The 13,832-nt window shown below is 51.6% G+C and overlaps 1 protein-coding gene across 1 annotated transcript; it reads right to left on the reverse strand.

The window, feature by feature from the left end:
- Nucleotides 1-6,489: 6,489 nt before the first annotated feature.
- On the reverse strand, nt 6,490-12,590 carry Clec3b (C-type lectin domain family 3 member B). Its single transcript, XM_021661192.2, has 3 exons — nt 12,367-12,590; nt 9,484-9,582; nt 6,490-7,129 (listed from the first exon to the last, which is right to left on the reverse strand). Exons 1-3 carry the CDS (start codon nt 12,470-12,472, stop codon nt 6,729-6,731), a joined length of 606 nt encoding a protein of 201 aa, XP_021516867.1. The 5' UTR covers nt 12,473-12,590; the 3' UTR covers nt 6,490-6,728.
- Between the last annotated feature and the right edge of the window lie 1,242 nt (nt 12,591-13,832).

Genomic DNA, 13,832 nt, shown 5'->3' on the forward strand with positions numbered 1-13,832 from the left:
TTTTTTAAAGTTTAAAAAAAAGTTTCATTTACATCTTCCAAGCCTGAAACATTAAGATGAAAAATTGCACTTTTGCTCCAATTGCTGCCAGCACAGAATTCTCGAACAAACTTCACCTTCAGATCTCTGACAAGGAAGGCCTACGCAGTAATTGAACATGGCATCACATCTGCTATGGCTTGCATGACAAGTTTTATTGCTGGTAGCATTAAAGCAAGGAGGCATTTCTTCTGCTGAGGCATGATTCAATCTCGTTTCCAGTCCCTCTCACTGAATACCCATTTTGTGCAAACCCCTGAGCTGAGGACAGAGAGGCTGCCATGTGGAATGCTTCAGAGCGCATGAACAGGCACGGGAGGCAGGAGGGAAACCGTAAGCAGTGCTCCTTCATTTGCCAAGAATGACCCGAAGGTAGGGCTGGTTCTGTTCCACTGGCTACTTGAGCTGTTAACGAGGCCGGTAAGGAACAGGGAGTAAACTACATACGGGTATAGACTGACTGACTTTTTTCAGAGCTGGGGCAGAACCCAGACCCTCATAAATGCAAGGCAAACACTCTATGAACTGAGCTATATTCCCAGTTTAATGGGTTAATGGCATGTCAGAATCATATCACAGTAAGACCATCCCAAACCAGCTAGGACCGTGTAGCTAACTCAGAAGACCGCAGCCTTTAGTCAGAGCTCTCAGGCTGTGAAGAGACATTTATTTGGGGCTTGTTTATAGGTTCAGAGGTTAGTCCATTGTCATCATGGCATGGGACACACATGTGTCAGACACTTGCTGGAGAAGTAGCTGAGGGTTCCGCCAGTGGATCTGCAAGCAACAGGAAGACAGAGTCGTTGGGCCTGGCTTGGGCTCTTGAAATCTCAAAGCTCAGAGATGGGCGGTCCCAGTCCTCGGTAAGCAGAGGCAGGCCGATTCCTGAGTTGAGGCCAGCCTGACCTATAAAGTGAGTTCCAAGACAGCCAGGGCTACACAGAGAAACCCTGTCTGAACAAAGAAACAAACAAAAAGGAGACCCTCAAAGCCCGCCCCCAGTAACACGACTTCTCCAACAAGGCCACGCCTCCTGGTCGCTGCAAGTAGCCCCTCCCTGAAGACTGCGCATTCAAATACATGAGCCTCTGGGGCCATGCTTCTCTAAACCACCACAAGTGCTCGGCTTCACCACATCTACACAGCATTTGCTCGGCACCCACCTGCTCCCCTCATGCATCTGATGCTATACCCAGAAAATTACACAACACAGAAAAACTGAGGAGACTTATTCAGGAAAACTCTGACCCGCTCCCCGAGCACCTCACCTCTTCCCCACTTTAACACGTGAGTAATAATATCCCCTTCATTTTGCATAAAGTCACTATCCGAAAGCTCAAGACTGCGGCTCTCTGGAGAGGCCACGCCCACCCTTACCTTGCACCTGCACTGCTCTCCTGGTGGCTTCAACAACTCCTCTACTTAAATCTGTGATTTTTTCTTCATAAATCCCACATTTTTTGCGGTAGGGCCTGGGGTCGGAGCACGATCCCCGGAACACACATGGTGGGCAGAGAGAACTCACTCTAACCTCCACAAGGTGCATAGCACATGCCACTCATTGGCCATGTTTTCAGACAAAATATAGTTATCCCCGTTGGAGCGGGTGCTGATGGCTTAGTTGGGCAGAGGCACTGCTGGGAGCCTTCAGCACAGAAAGGCCCACACCCAAGTGTCTACTCGGCAAACAGCAATGCCGAGGACAGGAAGCTCTTCCCCGCCATCTTCAAGGACCTCTTGCCAGGCTTCTGGAGTGGCAGTTAGGAACGTTCTAGAAATACCTGATGGGTGGACACTGGCAATGTGAGCTCCCACAGAGAGAAGCTGTCTGAGGCAGTGTGGTGCAGCAGAGCTCAGATAGCCCGACCTAACACAGAGCAGCTGAAGTCAGGCTACCTGAAGAACGGCAGCTTCGGTGCCTGCAGAGCCACAACCTCCCTCCTCTGAGCGCCCCCCCCACACCTTGCAGAAGTTACAGAAACAATTGTCAGAAGGGTTGTACTTCAAGTCTTGGTGCCAAGCAAAACACTTTGCATGAAGTGACATCCAAGGGAGACGTGCCCACACCTGCCCTGCCTTCTGGCGGGCAGAATTCGGAATGTGATTTGAACTTCCTTTACTCAGAATCTTCTGAGGTTTGTCAACAGTCAGTAGAAAAGTTCCCCATAAATACTGGATAGAAACATTAAGAGAACACTCTAGAAGTTTGAGTAGTGACACCCCAGAGGCATTGTACCTAGAAAATATGACCTGGAGACTTTGAAAAAGACTGATGTTTAAACTACAAAACACTTGGGAACACTTCTAACTCGTGCGGTCATGTCGCAGTCCACATAAACAGCGGCTCTCAGGGACCTCTGGAGCACTGTGGGACCAGATTCCAGCTGTCCACTTGTTCTCAGACAGGATCCCACATGTATGAGGCTCTCTCAGGCACTGAGAAAGCATCGGTTGATCCCTTATGAGGCCAGGGTTAGGTTACCTTCGGGACGCACAGGAGGGCAGAAGGAGGCAAGTGTCGCCGACGTTGCCTCCTCATCCTTCTCTCTTGTCCTCTGGATGGTGCTCTGTGGTGATGCATCTGTTGATCCGCTCCACAGTCACGACAGTGCCGCCTGCATGCGTTCCTCTGCCCTCTGGCCACACCCTGCATGTGGAGAGGCCAGAGGACAACACTTTCACTTGGGCAGGTGCTGCCTTGGAGCTTGACTCGAGCAGCCCATTGTTCTGCTGTAAACGATGCAGAAGAAACCACAGTTTTGTGGCTGTGTCTTCCCACAGAACTAGAAAGCTGCAGGGTTGGGCTCTGAGTCCAGGATTCCTTCCTAACCGAGAGCTACTGCTGTGGACTAACTGGAAATCTGGTGTTTGGCCTGTTAAGAAAACCCTAGCAGTTTCCCTTCTGTTGACCTGGCATTTGAACTTCTGGTCCTCATACAAAGCCACTTTCCTCCACTGCTCAGCTTCGCTCTCTTTCTCAAAGATTTACTTATGCATGTGTATGAGTCTCTGTCAGCATGTACATCTGCACGCCAGAAGATGCCAGAAGAGGGCATCGGATCCCGTGGGTGAGCTGCCATGTGTGTGCTGAGAGTTGAACTCAGGACCTCTGGAAGAGCAGCCAGTGCTCTTAAACACTAAGCCATCTCTCCAACCCAGCTTAGCTCTTAACACAAAAATAGAAGGGCAACTCTCAGGAACTCTCCCCATGGTCTCTGAACTTCAGAACCCAAGTATCCCACCACATAGGGATAGTTCAAGAGCCAGCTGAATGTAGTAGATCGAGCAAGGATGGTGTTTGGCCATCACAGGTCCCAGGTCTAGGCTAATGTCTGTTTGGAAAAGTGTTTTGCACCACATGCTTTCTACAGGGGACAGAAACTGTCAGCGTTCATCTTCAGCCAGCTGTGAGACTTTACTCCCTTGTGACAATTTAGACTGAATTATCTCAGCCGTGTGTTCCCAGTACATGAAACAACAGTGCCCCTTGGTGGAGAAGGGAGTTGTTCTGAGGGTTGGGCCAGGAGTTCCTACTTGATAAACGTTGCTCTTATGTGAGTCACCGGCTCACAAAAGCAGGTGAGACAGGAGCTGACATCAGACCTCAGAAATAACCCTAAAAACTCTGAGTGCAATTGTATTTTTACGCAATTTTGTAATCCCAATCACAAACATAACCAACTCCGAGTGCTTTTGAATTTTTGAATTTTTAAATGTATTTATTTAGTGTGTGTATGGGTTTTGTGGAGCTGAAACCCAATATCTTACTAAGCAATCATACCGCTGAGCTACGTCCCCAGCAAATGGGCAGATATGTTAAATACGTCATTCTCAATCACACGAAGAGGTTGGGATCTGTGGTGGAAGTTTTGAGACTTTTTTTTTAATTGTTGTATTTGTTTGTTGAGACACTCTCCCTGTGTAGCTCTGGCTGAATTGGAACTCAACAAGATCTGCTTGCCTCTGCTTCACAAGTGCTGGGACTGCAGGTATGTGCTGCCATGCCCAGCAGTGGTGGTTTGGTTTGGCTTTGAGACAAGATCTGTATCTCAGCTGAGGCTAACCTTGAATGACCAGCATTCTCCTCCTGCCTCAGTGTCACATCCCTGGGATTACAGGCGTAAGCCCCAACACCAGGCTTGGCTGAAATTTTGGTATGAGTATGGGGGTACTATGATAACATGTAGAGGTCAGAGGTCACATTCCTGGGATTACAGGCATAAGCCCCAACACCAGGCTTGGCTGAAATTTTGGTATGAGTATGGGGGTACTATGATAACATGTAGAGGTCAGAGGTCACATTCCTGGGATTACAGGCATAAGGCCCAACACCAGGCTTGGCTGAAATTTTGGTATGAGTATGGGGGGTACTATGATAACATGTAGAGGTCAGAGGACAACTCTGGGAATTGGTTTTCTCCTTCTACCACAAGACACATGGCTCAAACTCAGGTCTGCAGGCTTCTGTGGTAGCTCCTGTACCAGTTAAGCCTCCTCACTGCCTCAAGTAAGTGTTGTTGTTTTAATAGCGAGAATGAAGCAGAAATTGGCACCAACATCATTTCTATGGTTCACTTTTAGAGTTGTAATAAAGTGGGGGTTGGGGAGACGGTCCAGAGCACACATACTCCTGTAGTTCAGCTCCCAGCACTCAAACCAGATGGCTCAGAATTACCTATGAACCCTGTTTCATGGAGAGCTGATGCCTCTAGACTACACACACACACACACACACACACACACACACACAGAGAGAGAGAGAGAGAGAGAGAGAGAGAGTTTAAAACACAGAAACCCTGTCTCTAAAAACAAAACAAAAAAAAATGGACTTGTAAAATGAAACTGTTCAGATGAATACATTGGTGGAACCAGAAGGAGTGTTTTGGTGTGGAGACCTCTTGCCTGGATTTCTGAGGTATAGGTATAGGTCAGCATGTTTAATCACTGGAAATCACCTTATATAGTGATCAGCTGACAACTGAGGCCCTTTGCAGAGGATACTGAGGGCAAAGGATTGAAAGTACTGAATTAGCAAAACGAATGTTAGTCCTTTACCAACTCGACCACTATTTCAAAGTGCTCCTCTGCTTGTCCCAGAGCTTTTTCTACTCCGGAGCCACACACCATGGGAGGGTCACGGGGTGGTGAAGAGAGGTCTTTTAACTCGGGAGGAGTCCGTACCCTGGAGCTCAAACCCAAAGACAGCCTGGACAAGACAATGAGATTTTTTTTTTTGTTTTCCTAAAACCCAAACGCGGCTGGGAGGCCAGGGGGAGTGTGAAGTGCGCGGTGCTCTAAACCCAGGAAGCGCTCCAGGCTGGCGAGCAGGAGCGCATTCTCTTCCCCACACTGCCGCCTGCTGGTGGAAGGAGGCAGTGTTTATTGCCGGCCCTGATGGCCTTTCTACCAGAACCCACAACTTCTTGGGTTCAACACACCTAAGGAACCCTGACCCGGCCTATTTGGAATCGGAGCTCTTAGCTGGCTGACCTTGAGGGCAGGCCTCACTCTTGAGTGTTCCCACACTAACAGCTGTGGCTTACCACCCTGCCCTGACTTGAATGCCATACAATGATGAACCAAGGATAGGCAGTCGGGTGCTGACGCACACAGCTCACTACAAGCTGCCTCCTACGTCAATCAAATTTCACGTCATCAGTGTGGCACTGAGGGCAAGGCACGCCGGGGCAGCTCCTCCAGGCCGTGCTAAGGACATCAGGAGAAAGCACCAGAGCTGGGTCCACAGGGGTGGCCCAGGCCAGGTCACACCAGAAGCTAGCCAATAGCCACTTGGGGAAACAAAGGCACACGGCTACTTGTGTTTCACTTTTGGAGAGTTCTGGTCACGTGAGACCAGTATGCAAAGGTGGTGGGAAGGCTCAGGCCTGTGAAATCAGGCCGGGGTTGACCCCTGGTTTTGCAGTGAGCCGGAGCCACTGAGCTTCCCTGCGCTGAGACTTCCCTTCTTGTAAGGCAGGGTTAGTAACGCATGTTGTCCTGGAGAGATACAAGTAAACTAGACTACAAACAAGTTTCTGCAACATGACGGGCTCGGGATGCTCGGTGCCGCCGCGGGACAATGTGTAACCCCTGGCTATGAGGAGTGGGGGCGAAGGGGACCCCTGGCCGGGCAGTGCCGACAGCTGTCACGTTACCAGCCCCCTGGGATGAGGATAGAGACAGAGAGGAATCTCCTTGGGAAGCCCTGATACCCCACTCCTCCATTACCGAACAGCCGTCCCCCGCATGCCCGTGAACCCCCAGATGGACCCCCAGCAAGAGAAGGGACAGCCCTCCCCCGCCCACAAACACACCTGCCAGAACTGGCGTGCGTGCTGGACTGCAGCAGAGGAAGCGCGCTCTGCAAACAGCAGGCCGGAAACGTGACTCTTCTGGGCTGGGAGCCAGGCTCCTCGGGGCTTCACACACCGACCTGCCGACCAGCCAACGCCAGGGACTCTGTACCAGCTTTATTTGCAAAAACCAAGCGGGGAGGAAGCGGGGACAGAAAAGTCTTGGCGCCCCTCTCTGGGCACCTGCATCAGCTCGTCTCTCACCGGGGACCACCGCGCGCGCCTCACTCCCCAGTGTCCGACTCGGCCCGACGGCTGCTCCCATAGCCGCCCACGAGCCCCCCGTCAACCCTGCCTCTGTGGCCCGCACCCGCCCCGGCCCGCGCCTTCTCCTGGCTACACGATGGCGAACTGGCAGATGTAGGGCAGCTGATCGCGGCATCGCTTGTCGAACCACTTGCCGTTGGCCGCGCCGGCCAGGGCGGCGCAGTTCTCGGCTTTCCCGCCGTCGGGCTGCGCCGTGATCTCCGTCTCCCAGTTCTTGTAGGCCAGGGGGCCGCCGGTCATGTCCACCCAGGCGCCTTCCGCCGCCATGTCGTTGAGGCCCAGCCAGATCTCCGCCTCGCTGCCCGCGCTCTGGCGCGCGTACTCGAACAGCGCTTCATTCTCCAGCCCCGACTGCGGCGTGCCCAGCGTGCCCCCGCGCGAGATGCAGTCCTCGCTCGCCTCGTGGAAAGTCTTGGGCTGGGTGAAGGCCAGGAAGCACTTCAAGTTCACCTTGGTGCCCTTCAGGCACACTGAAGGGAGAGATAGCTGTCAGGTGATTTTTGGATGCTCCAGGTCAAAAAAACCTCTTCCAGGCGGTTCACCCCCTCCCACCTCATCCCCAGCCCCAGCCCCAGCCCCAGCCCCAGCCCCAGCCCCAACCTTCATCCCATCCCATCCATCGCTTGAAGCCCGCTTGTTCCCGCTTCAGGACCCTGCTGTGGCAGGCACTGAAGAGCCCAGATAAATGTTCAAGAGGACTGGGCGCCTTGCTCCTGGAATGGCCATCCATCTGCTGCAACCAGGGTCACTGACTCTCAGGGATGGTGCCAGAAAGTCACCTGGTCTCTGCCGGGGCAGGATAGTTGGCTGCAGAGGTTGGCACCAGGCATGGCACCTCAGGCCACTCCATCTCAAAGGCAGCCTCCCCAACTAGCCAGAGCTCCTGCACTGAGCTCCATTACCAGGCTCCCCAGGACCAAGCTGCCGGCTCACAGCGCCTGGCATCTGCCTGCTTGAACTGGAGACCACACTCCAGGCACCTGGGACCCCAGCCCTGCCCGAGGGACAGCAAGCTTCACCACAAGGGACCTCCGCCCAGGCCAGGTCCTCGGCTGGCTGGGTGGAACTGGGAGGATGAGCTGAGAGTGCAGGATCGTTTGCAGCAGAAATGAGTGTAAGGAAAGGCGACGGCGCCCTGGACAGAGTGCTCAGCAGGACCCTGGCCTCCCACGAGAGAAAGGTGCTCGCGGTGAGCGTGGGTAGCAGTTGGTGTTTAGCTTGATGTCGAGCTTAGACATCGGGCAGATTGGGCTGTGGGCCTTTTGCTGCAGGGCCACATACATCAGAGGTCCGTACTGGCCCCTGCCCCACTACTCAGCGAATATCCTAGAGAAGCGGGGACCGAGGGACCTGACAACCAGGCCTCCTAGAAGCTTATTCACAGACTTTGAAGCACACCCTCACGCACTCCTGGCCAAGCACACACGTGGCATGCTCGGTGCATACCACCGAGCAGAGGCAAGGTCACGGGAGGAGAGTGAGGGCTAGGCCCTGCTGGAAGATCACGATAGAGAGGTGCTCCGCCTGGAAGGAGGGCTGGCCTGGCAGAGCAGGTGGCCTCCCCCGTTTCCAAGCCCCACAGCTCTGTGCTGTGGCTGGCTCTCCCGGCCTCTGGAGTGGCCAAGCTACGAGGCCTGGTCCTACCTTCCACACCCTCTGCCTCAGTCAGTCTTTTTAAAAAGTATTTGTATTTTTAAAAAATTGTATGTGTATGTGCATCTGTCCATGTGGGTGTGTGCCAAGTCTGTGTATGGCTGCTCTCGGGGCAGAAGGCGTTAAATCCCTCGGAGTTAGAATTATGGATGGGTGTGAGTCACTGTGTGGGTGTTGGAGACAATAAACCCAGGTTCTCTGGAATAGCAGCTAGCACTCTTAATAACTGAGCCATCTCTCCAGCCCCAAGATTGTAGTTTTTAAATTTTATCTTATTATTATTTTTGTTTTGTTTTTGAGATAGTCTCACTGTGTGACCCTGACCAGCCTGACCGAGCTGGTGTAGATCTGCTGCCTGAATGTTGGGATTAAAGGTATGTGCTACCATGCCTGGTCTTCCCCTCCCCCCCCCAGACGGGGATTCTCTGCGTAGCTTGGTTGTCCTGGACTCTGTTTGTAGACCAGGCTGGCTTCAAACTCACAGAGATCCGCCTGCTAAGATTAAGGGCATGGACCACCACACCTGGATTTACCAGTGCATTTTTATTTTATTTTTAAAATTGTGTGTGTGTGTGTGTGTGTGTGTGTGTGTGTGTGTGTGTGTGTGACACAGAGGGAGTTGACGCGCGTGAGTGGGGCGCCCATGGAGAACAGAACATGTTGGAGTTCCGGGAAGCTGTGAGCCCAGACAAGGCGCCGGGACTGAAACTCCGGTCCTCTGTGAAAGCAGTGAGCCTTCTAAGTTGTCCTGCCATCTCTCCAGCCCCACCAGCTGCCACAATCAATGCCGGCCTTTTGCTGTGATTCAGAGACCGTCTGCAAAGCTACAGACATGCAGAGAGGTGGACACAGGGAGGGTGTGCGGCAGTGTGCCCAGGGCTGTGAGACTAGGCCCAGTTCCCCTGTGACGGGCCCAGGCTGCACTACAATGCCTGCCCTGCCCCAGAGCGCTCACTTCTGCTGGGCAGTGTTAGTGCCATCTGGCCTCAGGAGCACTCTACTTCCATCCCCTCTTGCTGGCCCCGCCTGGCTGGGTGGTCTTACAGATGGACAAGGCAGCCTCCCCAGAGGAAGCATGTGAGGACAGGACTCCTGTGCGTGGAGACTGAGCCTTCTTCCTCACTGCCACCTTCACCAGCCTGGCCCCTTCCTGAGTGTGCCCTGCACTCACCCGTCTGTAAGGCCTGCTGCTCCTTCAGCAGGGCCACCTCCTGGGCCAGGCCGTCCAGTCTGCTCTTGAGCTCCTCAAACATCTTAGGGCTCACCACATCTAGGACAGAGGCATGAGGCAATGAAAACCCAAGGTAGGCAGCTGCTCCCTTCCCAGGCTGCCAGCCCCACAGAGGTGAGGGGGGATCATTTCTAGACTGGATCTCTCAGTGTGTGCTCCTCTGGCCCCTGTCTAAGGAACTGACCTTCCAGTGGGCCCTTTGTGCCTGTTCCTGGTTCCTCTCAGGCTTCTCTATACTGCATTTGTCACAGTGGGGCTGGGGCTAGCAGGACTTGAGGAACCAGCCACTTCATCAGCTCCAGCAGGACCACAGGCCGTGAAATCACAGAGGTCAATTACCCCAGAATTGGGGCCAAACCCCAGACTGAGTTGAGGGTCACAGGATGGGGACACATGTTCACCAGCACAGTTCCACCTTCTCTATACACAGCAGGCAGACAACACTGCTCTGAAATGACCCTGAGGAAGCTCAGGAGGCATGACACAGCATGGGCTGTGTGTCCGCCCAGCTGTAGGGAGTGCCTGTGGGGGTGAATGACGCGTGCCAGCAGATGTAGGTGAGGGATACTGGGTGTGTTGAGGGCTATAGGAGGACCCCTGTCTTCCTTAAGTCCCAGGAGCTCCTCAGAAAGCTCTCTTTGGCTTGAGGCAAAGGGCAGGGCGTCACCTCCATGGGCGGTTTCATGTAAAGTCCACATTCATGAGGTCAGAGCCTTTACCCACCTCCTGGAAGCCTTGCCAAGGAACTGCGGCCAAGACATAGCCTTGTGTGTTTAGGAAGTAGTGATACCAAGTGGTTATCAAGTGTGTGGGAAGTCCACCCGGAGGAACAGGGTACAGCAGACAGAGCTGGAGCCAGCAGCCAGCTCACTCTGCCTCTGCTTCAACTTCTGGCTTCACAATAGATACTGCAAGTCAGTAAAACAATGCCAGGACGTTGGCTTGAGCACCGTGGGCATCTGAGACAGGGCTCGTGTGGTGATCACTGAAGACCAATGCAGCCTGCCCTGAGCCTCTGCCTTCCCTCATGACATAATTTACAAGACTTATGGAAATTTGAGAAACTGGCAACCGATTTCCATATACAGAAATTGTTTGCCTTTGGACTGTATCTCTCACACAGCAAGCCTGGGTGGCAATGTTGCCAATGTTCATGGACAGACCAATGCAGTATTCAGTCCTCATATTTTAAAATGAGCATTTGTAAATCCTTATATATCATTTGACTTAAGAAACCAAAACCACCCAAAAATCTCCTTCCCAATTCAGACTGCTCTCTGCTTTTCTTTCCAGAAGTTGTCTCTGTTACACTTGGAATCTTTCTGGAATAATTCTACATATACACAGCAGACATTTACTTTTAGTAAGCCCGTTCAAATTTTCTAAATAATTAATTATTGACATGTTAGTTGCTCAGGTTCATCTGCGTGATAAATTCCTTTGTCAAAGTGATGTCAATATAGTATCCATTCTATTTTGAATTTTGTTACATTGTGAACTCAGTCTTTGGTATTTTAGTTTTGTTTCTTTTTGAGACAGGGTCCCCCTGTGTAGCTTTGGTTAGCCTAGAAATCACTATATACACTAGGCTGGCCTCAGACTCACAGAGATCCGCCTGCTTCTGCCTCCAGAGTGCTGAGATTAAAGGGGTGTATCACACCCAGTTTTGTTTTGTTGTTTGTCTGAAGTGCTAAAGATGAAAGCAGAATGTCACACCTTCTAGGCAAGCACTCACAGCAGAGCGTAAGGCTGGTAACACTAACCCTGGAGTTTTAGTTTGCTTTTTTGAGACAGGAGTTCTGTAGCTTTGGCTGGCCTCAAGTTTGCTATATCGTTGAAGATAACCTTAAATTTATAATTTTCCTGCCTCCACTTCCAGAGTGCTATTGTTAAAGTGCGTACCACCACTCTGAGTTTATGTGATCAAACCCAGTCTCCTGCTGTGCTAGAGAAGCCTAACAACTCATTCTTTGCTGTAGCCTTGTGCTCCAAGAAACTGGTTTGTGTATTTCATTATCCAGGTAAAGAGGGCCTGCAGACTTTTCCATGCCCTTTCCTGTCTGGCTGGGCTCCACATCTGACTCTTCCTGCCATCCTCCCAGGCCTGTAGGGGTGACAGCCTCACAGCTTTCTGCTGTTCCCTCCCCACCCATCCCGGATGACCTCACTGCTGACGCTGGTGGCAGGTCTCACTCCGCCAAGGTGATCTTAACCTCTGAGCCATCTCTCCAGCCCTCCGCCAAGATGACCTAAGAACACTCTGCCCTAAGCAGAGGAGAACAGCGATGCTCTAAGCTCAGTTTGAGACGACAAGGCTGACGCCCCACGGAAGCAAGACTATCTGTCCTCCATTTCCCCTCTGGATACCAAGCAAAAGTTTGTCCACCGGGTGGGTTTTTAATATATTTTACATTATTAAATGACTGCAAGTCTTTGAGCAAATTCACTCTCCTTGGCTCCCAACAGGAAACCCAGGCTGGTGCTCCCTGTTGGGAACTGACCATCTCCAAGCTGGAGGTTTGTAGGTATGGGGGGGAGGAGCAGACACCAGTTTAGAAAGCCCAGTAAGGGTCTCCATTCTAAGAGTCAGGCATTCTTGGAGTTCTGACAACCACCCCTGCTGTGAGACATCCTCAACGAGAGGGTCTTTCACCAAAGGTCCCAGGAGGACTCATCAAGATCAGGTGGGAAGAGAAGGCTCATGAGCTAACATAGGGAGGGGAGCTGTTCCCAGAGTACAGGAAAGGGTGACCGTTCTCCTGAGGATGAAGGAAAGGATACCTTTCCCTAGAGCATAGGGAGGAGCAGATGCACCCTGCTTACCTTTCTTGGCATTGGCAGCCTTCTTGGTCTTGGGGGTAGGTGACTCTGCAGCGACCTGGGACAGAATGAAGAGGCAGAAGAGCAGGTAGGTGCCCCAAAATCCCATGCTGCTGCTGTTGCTGGCTGCAGTGTCGAGGTCAGAAGGCAGCGTCTACTGCAGCCTGAGCCGCGAGTCCTAAGGCTGTGGTGGACGCATGGGCCTCTGTCTGAGAAACCCTCCCAAAACTTGGCTCGAGGCATGCAAAAAAAAAAAAAAAAAAAAAAAAAAAAAAAGAAGCAAGCTTGCCAAAGGAGAAAGGCTTGGGAGCCAGAGCTCCATTGCTGTGGACAGCAGCCAGCAGCCTGGCCAGCCTCCCAGAAAGCCAGCATTTCCAAGGATTCCAATCAACAGCCAATAGCTGTCATTGCTCAATCCGTTCAGTGATTACCTCGGCCAGGGGCCAGGCTGGACCTGGCATTGGCTCAGTGAGTCTCGATACCCACAGAACTGTCTTCTCCCGTTTTGTTGAGGAAACTGAGGGTCAATGGAGTAAAGCATATGCACGAGCTACTCTGCCAGGACGGGACTGTGACCAGGCTAGCTGCCTTATTGGTCCAGAAATCTTGTGATTATTTTGTGATTTTGTTACTTTTTGTTTGAAAATATGCAAGAGCCCTTCCCTTCCTCACATTTTTTTCCCTTAAAAATCTGTCATGAATATCAGTCTCAGACCCCTGAGACCCCTGTGCCCAGATATTTTGGTTCTGTTGCTCTCTTTGTGGAGCTCCTGTTCCCTCCAGGTCTTTCTATCTCCCCCTTCTTTCATAAGATTCCCTGCACTCTACAAAAAGTTTGGCTATGAATCTCAGCATATATTTGTTCAGAGGCCCTCTGTGATAGGCTCCTGTCCTGTTCCCTGTTTTCTCCCTCTTCTGATGTCCATCTCATTTGCCTTTCTGGATGAAGATTGAGCATCTTACCAGGGTTCTTCTTGATTAGCTTCCTTAGGTGTACAGATTTTAGCATGATTATCCTATATTATATGTCTAATATCTACAAACAAGGACCATGCATGGAGATAACTTAGAACCCCTGCACAGAAGTAGCCCATGGCAGCTCAGTGTCCAAGAGGATTCCCCAATAATAGGAGCAAGGACTGTCTCTGACATTAACTCATGGGCTAGCTCTTTGATCACCTACCCCTGATGGGGGAGGAGCTTTACCAGTCCACAGAGGAAGACAAAGAATCCAGTCCTGATGAGATCTGATAGACTAGGGTAGATGGAAGGGGAGGAGAACCTACCCTATCATTGGACTTAGGGAGAGTCGTAGGAGGAGAAGAAGAGGGAGGAGGGTGGGAGGGGAGGGGGGAAGGGGCTACAGCTGGGATACAAAGTGAATAAACTGTAATTAATAAAAATAAAAATGAAAAAATCTGTCAGGAAATAATAAGAGAGACAAAACAAAGAGAGGACCAGAGCAGAGA

This window comes from Meriones unguiculatus, chromosome 6, assembly GCF_030254825.1.
Source record: "Meriones unguiculatus strain TT.TT164.6M chromosome 6, Bangor_MerUng_6.1, whole genome shotgun sequence".
Classification (NCBI taxonomy): Eukaryota; Metazoa; Chordata; class Mammalia; order Rodentia; family Muridae; genus Meriones; species Meriones unguiculatus.

What these genes read in the sequence shown, in the direction of transcription:
- Clec3b (XM_021661192.2), bottom strand. Translation starts at nt 12,472, where the DNA reads ATGGGATTTTGGGGCACCTACCTGCTCTTCTGCCTCTTCATTCTGTCC. An exon ending in GGCTGCCAATGCCAAGAAAG is followed by an intron (nt 9,583 to 12,366) that starts GTAAGCAGGGTG and finishes CCTCTGTCCTAG; the next exon opens with ATGTGGTGAGCCCTAAGATG. An exon ending in GCAGCAGGCCTTACAGACGG is followed by an intron (nt 7,130 to 9,483) that starts GTGAGTGCAGGG and finishes CTCTCCCTTCAG; the next exon opens with TGTGCCTGAAGGGCACCAAG.